Below are 25291 nucleotides of genomic sequence, written 5' to 3' on the forward strand. Positions count from 1 at the left end.
CGAGTGAGTGTGAGGAGTTGATCAAATAAACAGCTCAATTAAATTGCTCTCGTGTGGTTACTACAGAGAACTTAAATTGGCGACGAGGATGGGATACTGTTGAATTCCGGAGTCGAAGAACTGCGCAGGGGCAGTGTAAGTCCTCACCCCTGTACCGGGTTTCCTGGGACACTTGTCGGAGAATTTAAAAGCTTCACAAGGTATGCTGAGTACACGGCGGGAATAACAGGTCTCTTTAAAGACTGTGATAATAGTTGAACAACTATAGCAGTGAGGAATCTAGTCACTGCAAGTGTTACAGCAGCTGAGGAAGGGAATCAAATTCGACAGTAAATTTCACGATATTAAATTTTGACAGAGTCAGAGCGTGGGTGGCTCCGTGTTGACGTGCTGAATGCAGCGATTGACAAGAGGAAGGATAAAAAGGACTACAGCGGATCACTGACGCAGCTGGAAATCTGATCCTCGCTGCTGTCTAGCCGCACGTACCGCTCTCTACGAAGCCCTGACAGCGACCGCGCAGATTAAATATACGCAATAGAACCTCACGCCGCCTGCATCCGTCACCGCACCATCTTCCGTAAATCCCAACAATACTCTCCAAACCCGGCACCACGTTCTTCAGTGTCACGTCCAGCATACCGTGCCTAAGGGAAGTGTCGGCATTCAGCGCGAAGCTGAGACTGACAGGGAGCGCTGAGCGTAAAGTTACTGGTTCTAACATGGTTACCGGAATTCAAGTGAAGCAAAATCCTGACAGGAAGAGCTGAGCGCGGAAACAGAGTAAAGCAACGTCAGAGCACCAAGCGGAATTCCTTTGAGCCTGTGACTGTATCAAGCGAAATTCCTGGGAGCCTGTGACCGTATCGTGACATGGGAAAGAACTGGTAGTGTTGAGTTTGTTTTTTAGGTTGATAAATTCCGTGTTAGTCTGCTACGTTGTTTGCCAACGAGAGGGAAGTTATTTTATTGGTGTCATCATGGACTCAATACACGAACCGGAGACACTTTCAAAGGTTGTTGTAGTTAACTCTTTCTTGTCCAGAGCGGCATATAAAAAAGGAAAAAAAAAAAAAAAAAAAAAAAACCTCTTGGTAATTCTTGAAGTATTTAGTGAACTGGTTGTTTCAACTTGTAAAACTTTGAATGTGAAATTATTGTTGTATTTGCGCTTGTAGTTACACAGAACAGTTAATAGAAAAAAAAAATCCTTGGGAAATTGAATTTAGTAAGCATTGGCAGCAGTAAAACATGGCAGCAGCTAGTATGTCCCAACCACCTCCTTTCTTAAATGATATAGGTGAACCCAGTCTATTATGGAAGGATTGGAGATGCCTATTTGAATCTTACCTCATAGCAATTGGGGAAGAAAGATTTTCCTCTTTGAGGCAACAGTATATTCTACTACACAATTTAGGTGTACAGGGAAGGAAAGTATATGACAATTTAACAGACTTTGGGGAGGAGGAGGATGAGATTGAGGATTTGGATGTGTATGAAGAGACTATTAAAAAACTGGAAGCACATTTTGGGGTAAAAATAAACATTGTATTAGAAAGACATAAGTTTTTCAGTAGAGTTCAGGGGAGAGATGAGAAAGTTTCAAGTTACATAGCTAGCCTTAGGGGTCTGGCTGCGACGTGCGATTTTGGTAATCTTGAGAACTCGCTTATCAGAGATCAGTTGGTGAGATGTACTAATAATAGCAAAGTACAGGAAAAATTATTAGTCATGAGTCCCTCCTTAAAAGAGGCAATAGAAGTAGCTAAAAGCATAGAGCAAACTGCGGAATGCATAAGAGCCTTCAAGAATTCTACCATAATAGAAGAAGTAAAAGAAGTTAAAATAATAAAAGATCAAGAAGACGAGGGTGGAAGGAGTAGTGAGGAATTCTCGGTTCATGAGATTACCAGCAAAAAGAGTATCAATGGGAATGTCAGAAACAGGTGCTATAGGTGCGGCAATGTTAAACATTTGGCAAACAGCTTAGAATGTCCAGCCAGGAATTGTATTTGCAGGAAATGTGGAAGCAGAGGGCATTATGCAAGAGCGTGTAGGAGAGAAAGAGATGAAAATTGCAGTAGAAAAAGTATACATAAGGTGGATAATATTCAAGAAAATCACAACAAGGTTGTTTTGCAGGTGAAAGATAGTGATAATATCCCTGATTCAAAAACAACCTATCCGTCATGTGAAATAGACCTAAATGGAGAGCGCATAAGGGTTTTTGCTGATTCGTGTTCTCCCTTTACAATTATAAACGCTGATATTTTTGAAAGAAAGTTCAAAGACAAAGGGTATGAGCTACAACCGGCAGATATAAGTCCAGGTGGCTATAATAACGACCCTATACCCCTGAAAGGTATGATGTCCATGCATATTACATTCAAGGGCAGGTCAACCACGGGCAAGGTGTACTTTACCACTAAGGGCTCTAATCTTTTGGGGTGGAAGCACCAGCGTGAGTTAGGAATACGTTTAGATCCAAACAGGGAGGAACCAGTCATGTTGACGGGAATTTCAGAGAATGATTATACAGTGTGCAAGGAATTCCCAGACCTTTTTAATGATAAACTGGGTCTTCTAGTGGACTATCAGCACAAAATCAAGGTGAAGGAGGGGGCAATTCCAGTAACACACAGGGTCAGACCAGTACCACTCATGCTACAGGAACCGCTGAAAATTGAACTAGGCCGACTTGAAAAATTAGGAGTTATTGAACCGATTGACAGTGCATTATGGGTTGCTCCGGTTGTGATTACAAAGAAAGCAGGAAACCAAGGAATTCGGGTGTGTGTAGATTTGAGAGACTTAAATGCAAATATTTGGGTCGAGAGGTTTCCTCTACCTAAAATCAATGAAATGTTAAGCACCATGGGACCAGCAATTTTTTTTAGTGTTTTAGACCTCTCATCAGCATACCACCAAGTAGAACTTCATCCATCATCGCGTTCCCTCACCTCATTTATCACATCATTTGGAGCCTATAGATATTGTAGGATGCCCTTTGGACTAGCCTCTGCCGCAGCAGTATTTCAACGCATAATGCAGAACATATTAAAGGATATGGAATATGTATTATGTTTCCTAGATGATGTGTTAATATATGGAAACAGTAAGGAGGAACATGATAAATCCCTAAGGAGTGTTCTCCGAACTCTACACAAAGCGGGAATGACAATAAAAAAAGAAAAATGTAAATCTGGTGTAACATCGGTGGAGTATCTAGGTCATAAAATCTCAGAAGAGGGGGTCAAACCTAAAAATGACTTGGTGAAAGCAGTAAAAGAAGCATTAGCGCCCACAAATAAACAAGAACTTAGATCATTCCTAGGTCTAGCCGAGTATATGGCAAAATTTGTACGAAATGTTTCCATAATTACAGCTCCTTTAAGAACACTATTGAAGAAAGATATATTATTCCTATGGAGCATGGAATGCCAGCAAGCATTCTGTGATATCAAAGAAGCTATAACTCAGTCACCATATTTAGGGAAATTTGATCCAAAGTTAAAAACATACATAACAACTGATGCCAGTGGACAAGGTTTAGGTGTAATGCTATACCAGATTATGGGTGGGCAAGAAAGAATTGTGGCTTTCGCCTCAAGAGCATTAAATGAGGCAGAAAGACGATACTCAACAATTGAAAGAGAAACGTTGGCTTGTTTTTGGGCCGTAACCCATTTCAATTTTTTTTTGTGGGGTTTACCTTTTACAGTCAAAACTGACCACAAACCATTGATCAATATATTCACTACTCAAGGCAGGGAACGGGCAACACCGAGGATAGCCAAATGGTTATTAGGGCTGGAAGGATATAATTTTAAAATAGAATATGCACCTGGTGACAAAAACAATATAGCTGATTTTTTGTCGAGATCTACAGGATTAGACAAAGTAAACGGCAACGATGCAGAACATAAAATGGAGTGGGAAGAAAAAGAGTCCATACTATGGATAGACCTTGCTAGCCTCACACAAAAAGAGTGGAGAGAGGAGACAGAAAAAGACCAAACATTGCAACTAATAAAGAATAAAATAATTAATGGATGGCCAAATAAAGCAAATGAAGTGGAGAAACCTTTGAAAGGGTATTGGAACGGCAGGTCAGAACTCCATATTTCGAATGAATTAGTAATGAGAGGAGAAAGAGTTATTCCCCCATGCAGTTTGAGGCCCAAACTGATAGAACTTGCACATGAAGGACATTTAGGTAGGAGCCTCACGAAAAACAAGCTTCGAGCTACGTACTGGTTCCCCCAAATGGACAGAGAAGTAGAGAGGATTGTACAGGATTGTTGGGCGTGTGCAGTAAGTGATAAATCCCATGCAACACATAAGGCTCCACTTTCACCCATGAACATTCCAGAGAAACCATGGGATAAGCTAGGTCTAGACATTTTAGGTCCAATGTCACATCTAGGAATCAAGGGTCAATACATGTTCGTCTTGGTCGATTACCATTCCCATTGGACCATGTTCAAAATAGTGAGCCAAATAACCACCGTTGAAGCCATTACATTTCTGAAGGAGGCGTTTAGGAGAGAGGGTACCCCTAGCACTCTGGTTACAGATAATGGAGTGCAATTTACTTCTGACAACATGAAGGAATTTCTAAATAAATGGGGTGTATATCATTTTAGAACAGCATTGTATAATCCAAAAGCGAATGGTCTACTTGAAAGGATGAATAGAGTAATAAAAGAATGTATACAGAGGGCCAAGGCATCAGGTGCTCAAGGGGAAGAAGCATTAAATGAAATGTTGTGGTCGTATCACAATACACCAAATTTGGTCACTGGGTTATCTCCTTTCCAATCATTGAAGGGGAGACAGCCAGGTACCAAATTGAATCCCAATTGGTTAAAAGGTGGTCAACATATATGTGAACAAAGGGATACATCAACAAAGTGTTTCAAATGGAACCAAAGGAAGTATGCAGAATGGTACAATAAGAAATTTGGAACCAAAAATAGATCATGGTATGTCAGCCAATGGGTGAAGATTAGACTGCCTAGATATAATCAAGACTGTGAAAGCAAGTTCTCTGAGCCTGTTAAGATTGTAGAAGTACATCGTAATGTAGTAAAATTACAGGATGGTTGAGTATGGAGCATGGATCGAATCGTACCTTATCAAAAGAGAGAAGACGAGTTGAGGGAAGAGTCGAGGACGATGGACAAAAATGCACAAGCCCAGAATACACCTGGGAGAAACACTAGCTCCCGTGTTCGAAGATCTCCCTCGTGGCAGAGAGACTATGTTCTTTCTCCGTAAGGAAGGGCGATATGATATAAACACAGTGATCTTGTCTCATCTTTCCTGTTTTATTTTGTTATGGGTAAATCGATGTTCATAGAGTATGATATTACATTATTTCCATGTTGTAAATATGTATGGAAAATGTCACTTACCCAGTGTACATCTGTTCGTGGCATTAGTCGCTGCAGATTCACATGCTGTGCACATCCCGCCATCTGGTGTTGGGCTCGGAGTGTTACAAGTTGTTTTTCTTCGAAGAAGTCTTTTCGAGTCACGAGACCGAGGGACTCCTCCCATTTCGACTCCATTGCGCATGGACGTCGACTCCATCTTAGATTGTTTTGCCCGCAGAGGGTGAGGTAGGAGTTGTGTATGCTAGTAATAGTGCCCATGCAATGGAGTGAATGCGTATGTACATAATGAAGTTTCAAGTAATATATTTACAAATGTACAAATGTTTAAGATCTACTTCTAAACGGCTACAGGCTCCCGGGGAGGCGGGTGGGCGCATGTGAATCTGCAGCGACTAATGCCACGAACAGATGTACACTGGGTAAGTGACATTTTCCGTTCGATGGCATGTGTAGCTGCAGATACACATGCTGTGCATAGACTAGTAAGCAGTTATCTCCCCAAAAGCGGTGGTTCAGCCTGTAGGAGTTGAAGTAGTTTGAAATAATGTTCTTAATACAGCTTGACCTACTGTTGCTTGTTGTGCCGTTAGCACATCTACACAGTAGTGCTTGGTAAATGTATGAGGCGTAGACCATGTTGCTGCCTTACATATTTCGTTCATTGGAATATTTCCTAGAAAGGCCATGGTAGCACCTTTCTTTCTGGTTGAGTGTGCCTTTGGTGTAATAGGCAGTTCTCTTTTAGCTTTAAGATAGCAGGTTTGAATGCACTTAACTATCCATCTAGCAATGCCTTGTTTTGAAATTGGATTTCCTGTATGAGGTTTTTGAAAGGCGATAAATAGTTGTTTTGTCTTTCGAATTAGTTTTGTTCTGTCAATGTAGTACATTAGTGCTCTTTTGATGTCTAATGTATGTAGTGCTCTTTCGGCTACAGAATCTGGCTGTGGGAAGAACACTGGTAATTCTACCGTTTGATTGAAGTGTAACGGTGAGATTACTTTTGGTAAAAATTTAGGATTGGTCCGTAGAACAACTTTATTTTTGTGTATTTGAATAAATGGTTCTTGAATGGTAAATGCTTGAATTTCACTCACTCTTCTTAGAGATGTGATGGCAATTAAAAATGCAACTTTCCACATTAAGTATTGCATTTCACAAGAGTGCATGGGCTCAAAAGGTGGACCCATGAGTCGTGTTAGGACAATGTTGAGGTTCCATGAAGGAACTGGTGGTGTTCTTGGTGGTATAATTCTCTTTAGGCCTTCCATAAACGCCTTTATGACTGGTATCCTAAACAATGAAATTGAGTGCGTAATTTGTAGGTAAGCAGAAATTGTCGTAAGATGTATTTTAATGGAAGAGAAAGCTAGGTTAGATTTTTGCAAATGTAGTAAGTATCCTACTATTTCTTTTGCAGATGCGTGTAAAGGTTGAATTTGATTATTATGGCAGTAATAAACAAATCTTTTCCACTTATTTGCATAGCAGTGTCTAGTGGTAGGTTTTCTAGCTTGTTTTATGACCTCCATACATTCCTGTGTGAGGTCTAAGTGCCCGAATTCTAGGATTTCAGGAGCCAAATTGCTAGATTCAACGATGCTGGATTTGGATGTCTGATCTGTTGTTTGTGTTGTGTTGACAGATCTGGTCTGTTGGGTAGTTTGACATGAGGTACTACTGAAAGGTCTAATATTGTTGTGTACCAAGGTTGCCTTGCCCATGTTGGTGCTATTAGTATGAGTTTGAGTTTGTTTTGACTCAACCTGTTTACTAGATATGGAAGGAGAGGGAGAGGGGGAAAAGCGTACGCAAATATCCCTGACCAGTTCATCCATAGAGCATTGCCTTGGGATTGATCTTGTGGGTACCTGGATGCGAAGTTTTGGCATTTTGAGTTTTCCTTTGTTGCAAATAGATCTATTTGAGGTGTTCCCCAAATTTGAAAGTAATTGTTTAGTATTTGGGGGTGAATTTCCCATTCGTGGGTTTGTTGGTGATCTCGAGAAAGATTGTCTGCCAACTGGTTCTGAATCCCTGGAATAAATTGTGCTATTAGGCGAATGTGGTTGTGAATCGCCCAATGCCATATTTTTTGTGTTAGGAGGCACAACTGTGTCGAGTGTGTCCCTCCTGGTTTGTTTAGATCATACATTGTTGTCATATTGTCTGTTTTGACATGAATGTATTTTTGGGTTATTATGGGTTGAAATGCTTTCAGCGCTAGAAATACTGCTAACAGTTCTAAGTGATTTATGTGAAACTGTCTCTGATGTATGTCCCATTGTCCTTGGATGCTGTGTTGATTGAGGTGTGCTCCCCACCCTGTCATGGAAGCATCCGTCGTTATGACGTATTGTGGCACTGGGTCTTGGAAAGGCCGCCCTCGGTTTAAATTTGTACTGTTCCACCATAGAAGCGAGATGTATGTTTGGCGGTCTATCAACACCAGATCTAGAAGTTGACCCTGTGCTTGTGACCATTGTGATGCTAGGCACTGTTGTAAGGGCCGCATGTGCAATCTTGCGTTTGGGACAATGGCTATGCATGAAGACATCATGCCTAGGAGTTTCATTACCATTTTGACTTGTATCTTTTGTGTTGGATACATGGCCTGTATTACCTTGTGAAATGTTTGAACCCTTTGTGGACTTGGAGTGGCAATCCCTTTTGCTGTGTTGATTGTCGCTCCTAAGTATTGCTGTGTTTGACACGGTAAAAGGTGTGACTTCGCGTAGTTGATGGAGAAACTTAGCCTGTGAAGGGTCTGTATGACATATTTGGTGTGCTGTGAACACTTTCTTAGCGTGTTGGTTTTGATTAACCAGTCGTCTAAGTACGGGAACACATGTATTTGCTGCCTTCTGATATGTGCAGCTACTATTGCCAGGCATTTTGTAAAAACTCTTGGCGCAGTAGTTATTCCGAATGGCAACACTTTGAATTGGTAATGTATTCCTTGGAATACGAACCTTAGGTATTTCCTGTGTGAAGGATGTATTGGTATATGGAAATACGCATCTTTTAGGTCTAATGTCATGTAATCTTGCTGTTTGAGCAGTGGGATTACGTCTTGTAACGTGACCATGTGAAAGTGGTCTGATTTGATGTAGGTATTTAGTGTTCTGAGATCTAGTATTGGTCTCAGAGTTTTGTCCTTTTTGGGTATTAGAAAGTACAGTGAGTAAACTCCTGTGTTTTTTTGTAGATTTGGTACTAATTCTATTGCGTCCTTTTGTAGCAATGCTTGAACTTCTAGTCCTAGAAGATCTATATGTTGTTTTGACATATTGTGTGTTTTCGGTGGGACATTTGGAGGGAATTGGAGAAATTCTATGCAATAACCATGCTGGATAATTGCTAAGACCCAAGTGTCTGTTGTTATTTCCTCCCAAAGTTTGTAAAATTGGCTTAGTCTTCCCCCCACAGGTGTTATGTGATGGGGTTGTGTGACTTGTGAGTCACTGTTTATTTTGAGGAGTTTTGGGGCCTTGGAATTTTCCTCGATTTCTTGGGAATTGGCCCCCTCTATATTGCCCCCGAAAACCTCCCCTCTGATATTGACCCTGGTAAGTAGGCCTTGTTTGTGAGGTTGTGGTTTCTGTGGGTTGACCTCGAAACCCTCCCCTAAAAGGTGTTTTTCGAAATGTGCCTCTGCTCTGCGGGGAGTAGAGTGCGCCCATGGCTTTGGCTGTATCGGTGTCTTTTTTGAGTTTCTCAATGGCAGTGTCTACCTCCGGCCCAAACAATTGATGTTCATTAAATGGCATATTGAGCACAGCTTGTTGGATTTCCGGCTTGAACCCTGAAGTGCGCAGCCATGCGTGCCTTCGTATCGTGATTGCAGTGTTTATTGTCCTTGCAGCTGTATCTGCTGCATCCATGGAAGACCGTATCTGATTATTTGAGATACTTTGTCCCTCTTCTACCACCTGTTGCGCTCTTTTTTGGAACTCCTTGGGTAAGTGTTCGATGAAATGTTGCATTTCATCCCAATGAGCTCTGTCGTATCTTGCCAAAAGTGCTTGTGAATTGGCAATACGCCATTGATTTGCTGCTTGTGCTGCAACCCTTTTTCCCGCAGCATCAAATTTGCGGCTCTCTTTGTCTGGAGGTGGTGCGTCTCCTGAGGTATGAGGGTTGGCTCTCTTACGAGCTGCCCCGACAACTACTGAGTCTGGTGTTAGTTGTGTTGTAATATAGATTGGATCTGTTGGCGGTGGCTTGTACTTTTTCTCCACCCTTGGAGTTATGGCTCTGCCTTTAACTGGATCCTGAAATATTTGTTTTGAATGTCTTAGCATTCCTGGGAGCATGGGAAGGCTTTGGTACTGGCTAATGGTGGAGGATAGGGTGTTAAACAGAAAGTCATCCTCAATTGGTTCAGAATGTAAGGTGACGTTGTGAAATTCGGCTGCCCTTGCGACCACCTGTGTGTAGGATGTACTGTCCTCAGGTGGTGACGGTTTTGTAGGATAGGAGTCTGGGCTGTTGTCAGACACTGGAGCATCGTAAAGGTCCCATGCATCGGGATCATCCTGACTCATTGTAGTATGAGCTGGTGAGTGCATCAGTGGTGGAGTTGTTGCTGGTGATGCATGTATTGATGGTGGTGGAGACGGTGGTGGGGTTGTTTTCCTTGCCACTTTTGCCTGTGGTTGCTTGTCCTTTTGTTGAAAGGCAAGTTTCCTTTTTATTTTGATTGGGGGAAGAGTGGTTATCTTCCCTGTGTCCTCATGAATATGAAGCCTTCTTTGCGTGTAGTCAGGCTCTACAGCTTGAAGCTCCTCTCCAAATCTATGTAAATGGGAGGTTAATCCTTGTTCCTCTGTATAGGGACTAGTTTTCGGCTCCGAGGCTGGATGTTTCGGAACCGAAACCTTTTCGGAAGTCTTTTTAGGCTCCGAAGAAACCTTCTTTGTTTTCGGCGTGGTGTCTCGGTGCCGAAATTCTTCGGTGCCGCTGTCTCTGTGCCGAAGTTTCTCAGAGCCGCTGTCTCGGCTCCGAGGTTGCTGTGTGGCGGTATCTCGACCGGAGTCGGATGACTTCGACACCAGCATGCCCTTTTTCGGTGCCTTGGATCAGTCACCTAGTTTTCGGGTTAAGCCATGGCCTGTTGGCGTTGGCGTCCCCTGGGCTTTTGTGGACTTCTCGTGAGTCTTGATTTTCGACGTCTTACTCACGGTTTGGGGTGTTTCTTCGGCGTCGAGTTCTTCAGAATCCGACTCGTGGACGGAGAAAGCTTCTTCTTCCTCCTCGAAACGTTCTTGACCTGTCGGCGTGGACGCCATTTGTAGTCTCCTGGCTCTTCGGTCTCTCAGCGTCTTCCTCGACCGAAACGCTCGACAGGCTTCACAAGTATCCTCCTTGTGCTCGGGGGACAAGCACAAGTTACAGACCAGATGTTGATCCGTATACGGATACTTGGGCAGAAGCGGAATGGGGTCCGTTCCATCAGCCTTGAAGTCGCACGTGGCCGGGCCGACCAGGCCCCGACGGGGGATTGAAAAAACCCCGAAGGGCCACCGGAGCTCTTAAAAATTCGGTGTCGATTTGTTCTAACTAACCCGATACCGAACGCAAACAATACCGACGGTTTTTTCCGAGACTCTAACTAACTTTCCGACCCGAAACACGGAGCGAAAAGGAACACGTCCGAACCCGATGGCGGAAAAAAAACAATCTAAGATGGAGTCGACGCCCATGCGCAATGGAGTCGAAATGGGAGGAGTCCCTCGGTCTCGTGACTCGAAAAGACTTCTTCGAAGAAAAACAACTTGTAACACTCCGAGCCCATCACCAGATGGCGGGATGTGCACAGCATGTGTATCTGCAGCTACACATGCCATCGAACATATATATATATATATATATATTAATATAGGAGTAGCATAGAGATATATTAAATCATACATATTCAAGTTCATTAGTAGAGTGGTACGTTCCACTTACCTTGGGAATGTTGGGGTTGGAACAACCTGGAGCTTACAATAGAATGTTGAACTGTAGGGCGAGTGAGTGTGAGGAGTTGATCAAATAAACAGCTCAATTAAATTGCTCTCGTGTGGTTACTACAGTATCTTATGTGTTAAGTTTATTTTGTTAAAGGAGGGAGATATGTTGGGTTATGTGGTGGAATGTTTTGGTGGAATGTTTGACATGTAACGGTGTCTAAGCAACAGGACGGAATGCAGGGAGGGAAAGATTGTGAGCAGTGACAGTTGCTGCTGGAGCTGCCAGGGTTGGTACAGTCTTACTTACTGAAAATAAACCTTTGGAAGAGAAAACCTGGATGGCGTCTTTTTCAGTGCCCCGGTGCCCTGCTGCCAGCGGCCCCCTGACTGAGTCCCCAGACCCTGTGGGGCTGCTAAGAGGAAACACCATCATTGCCCTGATGTGATAGCCTGCCTGCTTTGCCCCAGGCCCCCCGATTCCCTCAAAGCCCCTACATTAGTAGGATCGCCAAGGGGCTCAGAGACTGACCAATTTAGCCTCCTACAAACATGCATGGTGCACGCTTCATTCTCCCCTGAGCGCATGGGGAGCACTTTTCAAAACTGGTCCACCTATGCATGGTGAGCACTTTGTTGAGCGCATGGCCATCACTACATTTCTCTTTGCCCCCTTTGACTGAGGACTGATGCATGGAGGGGCGCCCCTACTACTGTTTTACTTGACTCGTGCCGCTTTAGACAAGTCGGGCTCAAGTCAACTGGCCGTTTTTCTTTTTGTGTGGCAGAGCTTCTCCCCAGAAGAAGACAACAGCACGAAGTAGCCTCAGCTCTGTGTCTGCCGCCCTTCGAGAACCCACCCTTGGAGGGGGCCTTGCTTGCCAGATCAGCTGAGGACCCCATCTAAGGTCCCCCCAGCCCTCTCAAGTTCCTGCACTGGGTTTAGCGGGCTTCATTAGGACTCTGCCAGCACCTTTTGGAGCAGAGTGGAGGAATGCGCGTACCGCCATTGGGCTCCCTGCCCCTTCAGGAGAAGACCTCAACAGCCGCCCAGCACAGCCCCACACCACCGGCCTCCGTGCACAACGCGCTGCCAAGGCAAGTGGGGACTTGTGTCTCGCCGCCCGTAATGCTGCCCGCCTCGTCCCCCGCGAGCCCAGCTAAGTTGGGGTCATGGGCCCCACCCAGGAGAACCTTGCTGATTCACTGGAGGGCATACAATCCCCAATACTACACAGGGTGCCTCCATCTCCCTACCACAGAAGCATACCTGGGAGGGCACTTGCTTAGCACAGTCCTGTGACCGGTAGAAGATGTCAGAGGCCGGGTTGATTCCGACTGAGTTACAGCTTAACTAGTAATAGGAGCGCCGAAGGACTGGGCCCTGCGTGGTGGACTGGGACCCACTGTGTTTTTCTGGTAACCAGTTGCATTCTTCACATTACGAATACTGTGTCTCACTGCTGTGAGGATGTATGTGTTTTATTCATGGACTGTCGCATTTTATGCCCTCAGTCGCCACTATAGTGTATCATTTATGCCCTGCACAGTCGGGATAATAGATAATATACATAGTAGGACTGCCTAATATGCACAGATATGTTGTTTCACCATATGATCTTTCCACTGAGCCTCCTAAGTTTGCATGGTGCATACTAGTTCTTTGGCCCCGACATTATCAGTGAGGACTATAATTCCGTAATGATGATTTGTGTTAGGGAGACATATGTTTTCAGGAACTGACTAATATAATATACAGTGGGAGGGTGTGTTTATGAGATATGTAATATGGAAATGTTTCTCCTGATGTTGCATTTATCATGATGATGGTCTGACAAACACCTGTTTGTTACAGCACTGCTGATTTATGTAGTTATGGTCTAAGGTTTTATGTACAATACAGTTTATTTTTATATAACTGGTTGTGGGGTTTGCTTTGTGGTGTATTTATTGTGTCACTAGTGTTGGGTGTGTTGTGCAAACACATAACACATGACTCCGGAGGCAAGCCTGACTGCCTTGTGCCAAGCTACTGGGGGTGAGCACAGGTTATCTTTGGTGTGTGACTTACTCGCCGTGACTAGCGTGGTGGGTTCTGTCTGGCTGAGGTGCATACCATAGCCAACCAGAAACCCCATTTCTAACAGTAAAATTACACAAGCGTTCAAGTTTACCATTGTGACTCAAGTCCATAAGGCGTATAAACTTAGTGATATATTTCCCCACTGTAATTTCATGGTATACTGCGGTAAACGCTGATTATAAAACAATATATGATTGGCTAATGACTACTGTATCAAAAGCAAAAGGCAGCCATATTGCTTAGAGGAAGCTTTGGCCGTGTTCTGGTATTCAAGTCTTAAAATTAGTGCCCTACTGTTTTCTAAGGGTCTAGGAAGAAATTAGTCAGTTTATATGTTTGGAAATGTAAGTATAACTAGTTTTATTATTTTTTATCAAAACCTGGAGAGTACTGCAGTACTACCATGTTGTGTAGACGGCACATGGTGTGCGCTCTGGGATTTAATGAATTGAGTCTCAGAGTTTTAAAAAAAATGGCAATTAGAAATGTTTGTTTTTTTATTTATTAATTTTAAGTACTCTGTAGTATAATATATTTCCCCTTGAAACCCTGAACACCGAATAAGTGTAGTGTAAATAATATTTTATGCTCTCAAAATTAAAAGTGCAGAAATATAGTTCACACCACTCTTACTGTGTTACAGGCCTTAAGAGGAAATATAGTGTACATTTTTAAAAAATATTTTCTTACATAACTTTTCAAGTACATTGTATAACACTACATTTCCCCTTAAACTTAATGGCATTTTATTTAAATGTGTACATATTTTCATTTTTAAACCTTGTTTGAAAGTAGTGCTGTCATTTCACGGGATTACCATGATACTCTAACATTTTTGTAAAGATTAAATATAAAAAATAAAAAATAAAGGCACTATGGTAGACTATGTTTGCGAAATAGTGTGGTCAGTATATTTTTTATGTATTTATATTTTTTTTATATGAAGCGTGGTACTTGTAAGTAGTACTGCACAAATGTATTTAAAAAATGAAATTTAAAGACTGGAACTAAACTGTAGTTCACTATGTGAAATATAGTACAGTAGAGTGTATTTAAAACATTTTTTTTATTTAATTACTGCGGTACTCCATAAATGAGTTTTAAATATGTAGAAAACTTTAAATAATTGACCCTTCCTATTACCAATTTAATAAAGTGGTAATAGGTGGGGACAAAATATAAAACCTAATACTTATCTATATCTAAGGCCCTAACTCAAAACACAGTCACAGTGTACTTAAACCAACATGGCTGTCTTTAACTTATTAGCCAATCACATAGTACCTTGTCATCAGCAACCACTGTGGTATTTTGCGAAGTTGAACAGCGGCCTAAGAAATAACTAAGTTAAATGCCTTACATCTTTAAAAATACTCACCCTACTTACCTGTAGTACCAAAAAGGATCATCTGCACACCATAATCTATCATCTTCCCAAATTTCATGGAAATCCAACTGCCCGTATGGCTGCTACATACAAGTACAATGTCTGTGGAAAATGTACTGGTGACAAACGTGATTTGGGACCTCATTTTTTTTCTTTGCACCCCCTTGACCAATCACCGCAAAACTTAGCATCATACACCAAGGCAGAAAAATCTACAGGTTCGCAAGGTTTTGTGGGGATTAGTCAAATGGGCGCACCATTATTAATGGTACCAAAATCCAAGGAATTCCTAACTCTAGAAACCCTAACTATAGCTAGAGTGGCTACTGCCACCTTAAAAAAAATTCCGATTTAGTGTGAGAGTGTACCTCTTGCCTCTTTGCATCAGTGAAATGGCGACAGACTAATCCTACCAAGGTAGCTAAAGCCTCAGCAAAGTGCTCAATGCCAGAAGGCAGATGCGATGAAGCTTTCTGAATACAAAGTTAAGTTTCACAATAAAACGGGTGCAAAGGAAACCAAGACAATACAGAGAAGAAAAACAAATGGATTTATAAATACGATGGCCACATCGTGGCCTCTGTCCCTTTAATCAGCTTTCACCCTTTTCTTTTTTTTTTTTAGCAGCAACAGAACAGGAAAAGAGTCTTGAGGTATTTTTTTAAAGAGTTTAAAAAAAATATAAAGTTATAAAAAGCAGTGAACTCTGCATCCGAATTTCTCTACAATGGCACTGAAAGACCAAGGACTGGCAAACACCACTTCGATTAGGTCAGCGACGCTGCTTGTATTGGCCAGGACTCCGATGACATCAGAAATGTTCGTTTGGATTGGCCAGGACTTGGGCATGCCTTCACTGACCTTAGTAACACAGCATGGCTAGGACAGGCATGAGGATATGCCTCAGAAGACATCATTAATGCTGTATGCATATCGACCTCGAACACACTTCCGATGACACAACAGTGCGCGACTTTCCCAAGACATACCTCGAATTTCATCAGCAACAGTGGATGAACTGACCAAGGCTCTCAGACATTCGTCCGTGGCACTCAGTAGTGATGTCTAGACTGACCATATCCTGCTGACACCTTTTACATTATCAGGTTCAGCTTACCCGATACCGGTCATGGTGCATAGAAGGCCACAGCACATACACACCTCAGATGGTATCCAATGGAATCATCATGATGTATGGGAAACCCCAGGGCTTGCAGATATATCTGCAACACTTGCCATAAGTCTCTGGACTCTCCAAACAATTTCTGATGAAGTCCTCCAGGAGGCCAAAGACTTGTGCACCCTTGCAACACCTACCCTGGTGCCCAGAGGCCTAGGACTTAAACACTCTTCCAAAGAGATCAGCAGGCACTTTCTTGCTAATGCGCTTTTGACTGAAAAAAAAAAAAAAAAGAGAACAAGGATTAATTCATGAAGAGTCAGGAACAGTAAGTAGTGTTTGGTACCATATAAGCATTTACTTAGTGGTAATGTGCCTGAACTATTGCTTAAGTATAGCTTACCCACCTTATAAGTTACACTACCCAACATCCTTAAATGCAAAACACAGGATATTAAATAACCATGGTCAGTACCTTGACAAACCCAAGGCAGCCGCCCATAACTTACTTTACTCTGTGACCATCACTTTATTTTAATCATAAGGACATAGTATTGAAGATGGAGGATACGTTTTATGTTTTCAGCAGCAAAAGGAACAAGAGAATCTTGGTTACTATGGTGAATAAACTACTCTTATATCACACCCATTCAAATCCAATGAATGAAATAAACTGCATATGGTCGAAGGAGGCAGGTAGGACCTGAAACAGTCTAGACAAAGGCATTGTTTACAACTGCATGGCCAAAATGAACATCACCCCTGAAACCATGACAGAATCAATGAACTCAGGGTTTAGTCAAACGTGGACATTTCGAAGAAACAAGACTTGCACTAAATTGCAGAAAAACACAAATTCTGCCTTGTCCCCAATAGCACAAACACGCATTCAAGAATGTAGAAGGAATCCACAAGTCTTAGGTATGCAAGGCCAAATCTAGAGCTTCATTTTTGGGATTATGGTCAGTGCAGCAGGACAGGTTATTTTATAGAAAGGAATTCTCTGTGTTTACCTGATAACACCTGAATGCCCTCCCAACAGATTACGGAAGGCCCTTTCAACCCCAGACCAATGGCCTGGGAAAAGTAGAATAATAATCTCCAGATTCAAGACAACCACTTGCTGCAGGAACAAAGAGAATTCAATAGGATTAAATAGGTGACAAACTGTTTAATGTTCAAAGTTTAATGACCATGAGGAAGGGTTGAGAATGAAGCCCTCTGCTATAAGATATGTTATTGCTTTCTTTATTTCTAGAGTGCAGCTATTAGCGGACTGCATATTGCACAGAAATATGGAGGGGATAAAAAGAAAGCAAAGGAACAAAGAGATGAATTAGCTCACATTAGCAGAAGAGAAAGTTTTCCAGTAATTTGCAGAACTGGGAGTGTGAGGACGGTTTTCAAAGTTTAAGAGACATGCCATTCCAGACTGTGGAGCCCAGGACTCTGAAGGTCCGTCCTACAGAAGAAACTCAGTAGTACTGGGGGGGATCTGGTTTGTTATCAAGGCTTCACACCTACACAATCTGGCCAAAATAGAATGTGAGATCATAGACGACATTAGATTAGGGCCTGTGTTATAAACACAAAGCCTTAAAATGAATTCTATTTGACTGTAAACTAGTGCAGAACATGTTGGGTCTCAGATGTGATCAAATTTCCTCAACCCTACTGCCATGTTTTCAAGTCTCTGAAGTTTGGAAATAGAACACTTTGGAAAACCCAAGTAAAAGAAATTTCCTTAATACAAGTGGGAGAGGATGATGGAGCTAATCACCACGTGCACAGCAGTTCTGTGGAAAAAATGGAAGCGTCTTAATCAGGGTTTGCAGAAGGGCAAAGCAGAAATCGAAGTCTTCTGGATTTGGGTATTGGGAGAAAAGTTTTGATCTAGCCAGAAGCCATTGCTCATCACTACCATATCTAATGGTGGAATCACACACCTGGAAGACAGCAAGAGGGACCTATTCCAAACAGGGGGATTGCCTCTCATTATAAAGATTTAGGTTTGGCCTGTGCTACATTTGAGGAAGTGGCAACCATTCAATCCTTAATTTCAGGAAGTCAGTTAATACGCGGTGGGGAGGAAGTACATTTTTGTCAGGGTCAATTTGTTACAATTAAGGATTTGCTTGTCACCAGCATTGGATGCCACCTGAAAACTAAGGCTCCGGATCAATTAACCAAAGGACTGTGCACATGTTCTGGATACATTTCCAATAGTATGGGTTCACAGTGCAATCCTTGTTGGACTCTATATTTCGATTAAGAGTTCTTGGAACAGAAAAGGAGGAGCAAGACAGATGAAATGTGGCCTAAATGGAAAGATATGTTAGTACAAAGCATCCCCCTGAGACGCTTGACAAGGAAAACATGTTCAATCTGTATCAAAGGCAGTTGGCAGGCCCAGCAATAGGAGGCTGACAGCGGAGCCATAATCACAAGATTTAAAGAGCTAGTTAAGTACCATTGCATAATCTTTGAGAGGTGGCACCCAGAAGTCATAGCAGAAGATCAAAAAAAGAGAGAACTATTTTAAAATGGGCCACTTGTTGGACTGGAGGAGGAAACCAAATGTAATGAAATAAAAAGAAGCTTTGAAAGCATGCACATGCATCTCTACTTCTCAGCGTGACCTGTTTTAAGGCGCATCTGTTAAGCTCCAAGGTAAACCTTCTATTGGCATACCTGCCTGACAACGAGAATACTGGTTAGGAGGTCAGGAAAGCCAAAAGCTGCGAAAGCGGTGAGCTGCCAAAGGAAGGGGCATCAGTCAGAGCCCTTGAAAGAGAATCTTGCAAGAGTTTCTGCTGCAGCGATAGAGTTAAACTATTACCATTTCTTGAATGCAGATCTATGAGGAAAGCCTCAGGTAGCAGATGCGTCCACTGCCCAGGACCAACCCATCAAAACAGATTAAATGATGATTGGATCAAATTACTGGGAAAATGTTGCAGTGGTGAGCGGACTCCTTATCAGAAAAAAAAGGCCCAGAGTATACTCTGCAGGGTCTATGGGATCAACAATAATGTGTCAGAAAGAAGACTGAACTCTCCTGTAATGAAGGTTTCAGGAGGCTGCCAGCACTAGGTCTCCCACTAACGACAGAAAGATGCCTCAAGCCACATTTTCAGCATCTGGTCATAAGTTAAATCAAATATCCAGGTTGTGTGTAAAAAGGGAGTTTTAATACAACAGCCTTAGGAAGTGGGATAGAGTGGGAGGGTGTTAAAAATAACACTAACCAAGGATCTAAACATAATGACGATGCCTACCCACCCAGTCATTAAGTCCAATACTAGAACTATATTGGATAGCAATGTGGAGATCAAGATTAGATATATCCAATAATTCACATAGGGAGAAACAAATGCCAAAGTGACACGCTGTGTGAAGATGGAAGATTTACCATTGATGAATAGGGAGGGATCTGGCAATATTCAAACAATATTCAAATATCTAGGCTATGTCGGCATTGTGCAGAGGAACAAATGTTCAGTTTGATATCAATATTACGTTAAGAAATAGACTGCAGGGCATTAGTGAGAATGTTACAGGAGGAGTTAGCAATTCTCTGTGCAGGAAAATGCTGGACACAGTAACCTGCCAAATATGAGAACAGGGTGCAGAAGGGAACTTCAATGGTGTGGTCACTCATAGGTACTTCCTGTATTGCACATGGGGGAGAGGAGACAAAACAACTAGAGCATGAAACAGCCTTATTAAACAAAATTACTCCCAGTAGTCAAAATGTACGAAGAACTAGCAATATTTCCATCTGGCTTGGAAGGAAGGATCTCCAATCAGACAGGTAAAGACCCTTATCTTCTCAATGCACTGTTCAATGTTGCATGTTGGCTAGGATGTATGACGACTAATCTGATGGAAATGTGCCTGGGCATTTTCCTCACATTGAAGACTACTATAAATTCGAATTGGTACAAGATTGAGGATACTAGAAACTATTATTGGTGTTATCTTGGCTCTATATAGGGCAAACTGGGCCATTCTGTTCTTCCACAGGTAGAAGAGAGGCTGCTAGATTCCTGCTGTGCTTAGTATTTATCATGCAAAATCTGTGGAAAGTCTATAGATGTCTAACTTAAAGAATACAATAGATTTTACACATTGTAAAATTGTGCCCAGTCATTGCTTTTCTGCTTCAGTGCGACCTTGACCTCGCCTTGCCCTTCTGCCTCATGTTGGTTTCTATTTCGTGCAGTTTTCCTGTTAGCTGCACGTTCTGACCCTGACTCGTAACTGCTCTTTCTTTCTTTGTGCCGTCTATTCTAACTGTCCCCTGTCTCTGTTTAATGGCTCCTTTTTGCATCCTTTGTTTCTCTCTTCTGCCCCTTTTCACATGTTTTGCTACTCTTACGGGTCCATTTTACTAGGTCATCTTTCCAGGTTTCTTCTGTCAGTTTTGACCTCCGACTTGCTTCACTGATCTTATTTTCCTGCAATGCCAGCGGACTTCCTGGCTCTCCTCACCAGAGCTTCCAGCTCTTCATGAGCCAATCCCCCCCGCAGTCCTCCCACTCTCTAAGGCCCTACTTAATGAAGGCTGAAGGCGGTGTGCCAAAGGCAAGTATGTCTGTGCCTGGACCACGCCCAGCACAAGAGCCCAGGTTCAAATGCCTCCCACAGCTACACCACGAGCGAACTCCACCTGCTCAACCCTCGATGCCAACACAAACACAGCTGCCGAGCCACCCATAAGAACATGGTGGGCCCCTTTGCCTGCATGCATGCATGTTCCTCAACTCATGCTCACTCGGGAAGGACTCCACCAAAATTTGCAACCTCACTGACTCCAAAGCACCGAACCTCATTTTCCTCCCTAGACCTTGGCTCAATCGCACTTCAGCGCAGTACATCGCCGCAGTCATACCTACTGGATACAAAATCCAGTACCAGGAAAAATCCCATAAACCAAGAAGAGGAGTTGCCATCATCCACAAAGACACCATCAAGTGTACCTCTTACACTGATCTAGAAGCCACCTTCATGGAAAATATGCACTTCAAGCTTCAGACAGACAGAGGACCTCACACCCATATCAGCAATCTCCTCAACAATCTCACCGCACCCCTCCAATGGGCACAAAAAACATCATATTCCTGGGTGATCTCAACTTTCATCTTGACAACCCCACAAACTTCAACTCCAAAGACTTGCTTGAAAGTCAATAGAGCATCAGCCTCACCCTGCTTGTACAAGGCCCTAACCACATCGCCGGACATACCCTGGACCTCATATTCTCCTCCAGCAACAAGGATAAAGTCAGCCACATCAGTCCACTCAGATGGACAGACCAATCCATTATCCACTTCCAAAGTGGCAGGGCGAATAACACAAAAATAAATATAAAAAAAAAAAAAAAAAAAGCTTATCTGAAGCTCATCGCCGCACTGCAGACTCCCAGCCTGCCCTGCAGCCAATCATGACCCTGCTCAGAGTTATGATTGGCTGGAGCACCCTGGCTGGGCGCTCCAACGAAGACTGGGGGCCTGGGCTTGCTCTCTCCAACCCGGCAACACAGTGCCTGGTTCGAGAGAGCCCTGTGCGCATGTGTGTTTGGCCGGCCCGAGACGGCGGTCAAACATACATGCACACTGCGCACTCCCCTCACTGCTCGTCTCCCCCCAATGGCTCCACCCCTTTCAAAATAAAACAATAATAAATGTGGTTTATTATCGTTTTATTTTTAAAGGTCTGCAGGTTGGCGGGAGGGTGGGGGGGGAGGGGGACGCCCCTACTAGCAACACCCCAAGCTGCTGCTGGAAAAAAAAAAAGTTACAGTAATAGATTGCCTCCACGCCCTCCAAATAAACTTCCCAGACTCCACCAACTACGTCATCTACAACACAAACAACTCACAACTGTGTCACCACCTGCACCAATACTCTGGCGCCCTGGAAAAACACCAAACCCAAAAGATCCAACCAACAAGTTAGCTGGTACAATGCTGACCTTTGAGAAACCAAGAAGGTCTACAAACAACTTAAAAGGAAATGGGAGTATCACCCAAGGAACCACCACAAGAAACACATATATGGCCGCGCTTGGACACTAAAGAACCAGAAAAAGGCCCTAAACTTGAAAATAAAATGTAGCTCCAACAACTGCAAAGAATTCACCAAACCAAAAGCTGCAACTAATATCATAACCCTTACACAAGAACTCTTTAACAACCTCTGCAACTTCTTCCACAAAGAACAAAAAAAAAAAAATAGAAAACCACCGCAACTTCGACCTTTCCAGCCTGCTCATCAACCGAAGACCAACTGAAAGCATGAAAGCCCCTATCCATCAAGGTCACTGCAGCAATAATGAGGACAGTTTACTCAGAGGGCCCATAAAGCACTGCCCCACCCCAATATATCTACAATCTGTAAAGAGCCATAATCAGTGCAGCACTGACTTCAATCACCCACTCACAGAAGCAGACATTCTGCAAACATGTGAATTAATAGACTCAATCTATAACTAATTACATAAGAGCCATGTTTATCACTATTGCACATACATCATTTGATGTAACAAAAAACAAATATTCATTGTTTCTCATCACTATTTTGCAATTAAAACAACAGCATCGCCTGAAGTTTAGACGTGCATCAAACATTATACATTTTTCAAATGATACTCTATTTCTAAAATCAACAAAATACATAGTAAGGAGATTGTTGGAATTCTTGTCCCCCTAATTAAAAATCAATTCACACTCCCCAAATCATACACCATCTATACATCATCCATACTTCACACCCTATCGCTAAAAACACACACAGCAAAAGCGCGTCCCAAAGAGTCACAAAAACATTGATAATCCAGCTGTTCACTTCATAGCCTTTTATAGCCAATTAGTCAAATGTTTGATAAACTTAACTTACTCATTGCAAACAGTACTTAATGCTTGCGTAGGTACAGTGACATCATAATAATCTTCAGTATATGTATAAACCGTATGGCAGTTAGGAACAATCCCTGAAATCAACATTGAGCCATTTTTAGTTCAATGTGATCTTCCAGGGCCTTTAACCAGCGCTGACACGTGGACAACCTTCTTCAGGGTGCAGTCACTTCTCTACCAGTAGAGAGGTGGGTACTGGACAAACCCAAAACAAGCAGCTCCCAATGGCTAGAATAATGAAAAAACATTGAATGAACATTTCGGGGAAATACCCCAGGGGCTCCAAACGACTATTTAAAGACTGATGAAAAAATAAACACGGAAAAATGCAAACCAATGGGCATACCTGGTAGCCCTATGGTGTGTTAAGAATAATACCCGCTCAGATACCAAAATTATTGTGTATTTAAAGAACCATTGAAAAGATTTACAGGAGAAAAGAAGACTAATCCAAAGATGTGCATATTTAGATTAGTCACCAGAAAAATGTGAGGTAAAAAGTATTCTACCATATGAAAGATCGCACTCATACTCACCGCCCAACGTGTGCAATAACACACAGGTGTGTAAAACCTATACCCTCGGTGTGACGTGTAGTCTCAACCCCTTAAAGTGTTGTCCGGTAAGTACCTTCTAACAATGCGTGGGCCGTATGGAAGGGAATACAACTGGGTGTGAAACACTACATACAGACTCTCAAAACAGGGAAGCTCATGAGATCGTATAGCCTCACTGAACACTAGAGAAATAACAAGAAAAAGATGTAGTTAAGGAGGCTTGAGCTGAGCATCCCGACACATGGTTTATCTATAAAAGTACCTTAACTGTTTAAGATGCCAACAAGTCTTCTATAAAGGATATGCCACAGACACAGGCATGTGGACCCCCCAAAAAATGTTCACATGTTCTGGCATGAATCCAGATCTTTCTATAGCTACTATACGGTCCACACTAGGCTAGAAGGGATAAAATCATCTGGCCCACACTGTCAAACTCCTACACTGATCAAAAGAAAACAAAGCACACAGCTGATGACATTACAAGGATTGGGAAGAAAAGATATAACTACTAACTGTCCAAGGGTTTGCAATAATATGAAAGATACATAAAAGATCTCTCAAAATCTGTCAGTGAGCAACACGTAAGGCATCTTACATCCTACTACCAGTGTTAACCAGATTCCCTGTTGGGGGACCATTTTGCACTTGGGAGACAAGTCAACCCGTACCCTTATGCCAATTTACAAAGAGCTACATGATATGCAACTAGGGGGAGAACCCCCAGGAAACCCAGAAAAGGCTCTAATATTGCAACCTCATTGTACAATGCACAAACTGGGAAAATTCTACAAATGAGGTGAAAACGAGTTGCACAAGGAGCTCCACGTAGCAGAAAAAGCCTTAAGGCAGTAGTGTTATATCTGGAAAGGCTTTTCTCTTTGCTCCTTCCTGATGGTATACTTATGTAGGGCGTTACCCTTTGGACCCTGTACGGGTGGTCTCTTCAGGATTGGTTTATACACTGCATATTGTACCCCATTACTATATTTCCCACAGGCTGCCTTAGAGGTTATTTCTGCTACATGGACCTCTTTGTGCAACTTGATTTTCACCACAACTGTAGAACTATCCTAGTTTGTGCATCGTACACTGGGGTTGTAATATTAGATCCTATTCTGTGTCCCCCTGGGGTTTCTCCCCCTATTTGCATATCGTGCGGCTCTTTGTATATTGCCATAACAGCAAGGGTTGACTTGTTGTCTCACAAGTGAAAAATGGTCCCCAAAGAGGGAATCTGGTTAGCGACGCTGGTGGTAGGTTGTAAGATGCCCTACATGTGGCTCGCTGACAGACAGATATCTTTTTATGTATCTCCCATACATTATCTTGGATGGTAGGACATTTAGTAGTTATATCTTTCCTTCCCTATCCTGGTAATGTGATCAGCAGTGTGCTTTGTGTTCTTTTGATCAGCCCTTAGGGACGAGTACAAGAGTTTGACAATGTGGGCCTGATGATTTTATCCCTTTATAGCCTAGTGTGGGTCTTAAAGTAGTGATAGACAGATTTTGGATTCATGGAAGAACATGGGGTCCACATGCCTGTGTCCATGAGATATCCTTTATAGGAGACATTTTGGAGTCTTCAACAGTACAGTTTCATTTATAGGTAAATCATATGTCGGGATGCTCAGCTAAACCCTCCTTAACTGAATCCTTTTCATGCCATTCCCTAGTGTTTAATGAGGCTAAAGAATCTCATGAGTTTCACGGTTTTGAGGATCTGTACAGTGTTCTATACCCAGTTGTATTCCCTTCAATTTGGCTCACACATTGTATGAAGGTACTTACCTGACGACATTATAAGGAGTTGAATACATGTCGCACCAACACAATTGGTTTTACACACCTGTGTGTTTTTACCCACATATCG

At 42.6% G+C, this 25291-nt stretch overlaps 1 protein-coding gene across 4 annotated transcripts in view; it reads right to left on the reverse strand.

Moving 5' to 3' along the window:
* Positions 1-15351: 15351 nt before the first annotated feature.
* The window catches only part of ATXN7L2 (ataxin 7 like 2), a 57135-nt gene continuing 47195 nt past the window's right edge, over positions 15352-25291 (reverse strand). For 3 of the 4 annotated variants that reach the window (XM_069238368.1, XM_069238366.1, XM_069238365.1), the window contains exon 11: positions 15352-16214. In XM_069238368.1, coding sequence (XP_069094469.1) covers positions 16200-16214 — 15 coding nt within the window. In that variant the 3' untranslated portion in view covers positions 15352-16199. The remainder of the gene's footprint in view (positions 16215-25291) is intronic. The other variant, XM_069238369.1, reaches the window with a different exon arrangement.

Source organism: Pleurodeles waltl, chromosome 6 (assembly GCF_031143425.1).
Source record: "Pleurodeles waltl isolate 20211129_DDA chromosome 6, aPleWal1.hap1.20221129, whole genome shotgun sequence".
Lineage (NCBI taxonomy): Eukaryota > Metazoa > Chordata > Amphibia > Caudata > Salamandridae > Pleurodeles > Pleurodeles waltl.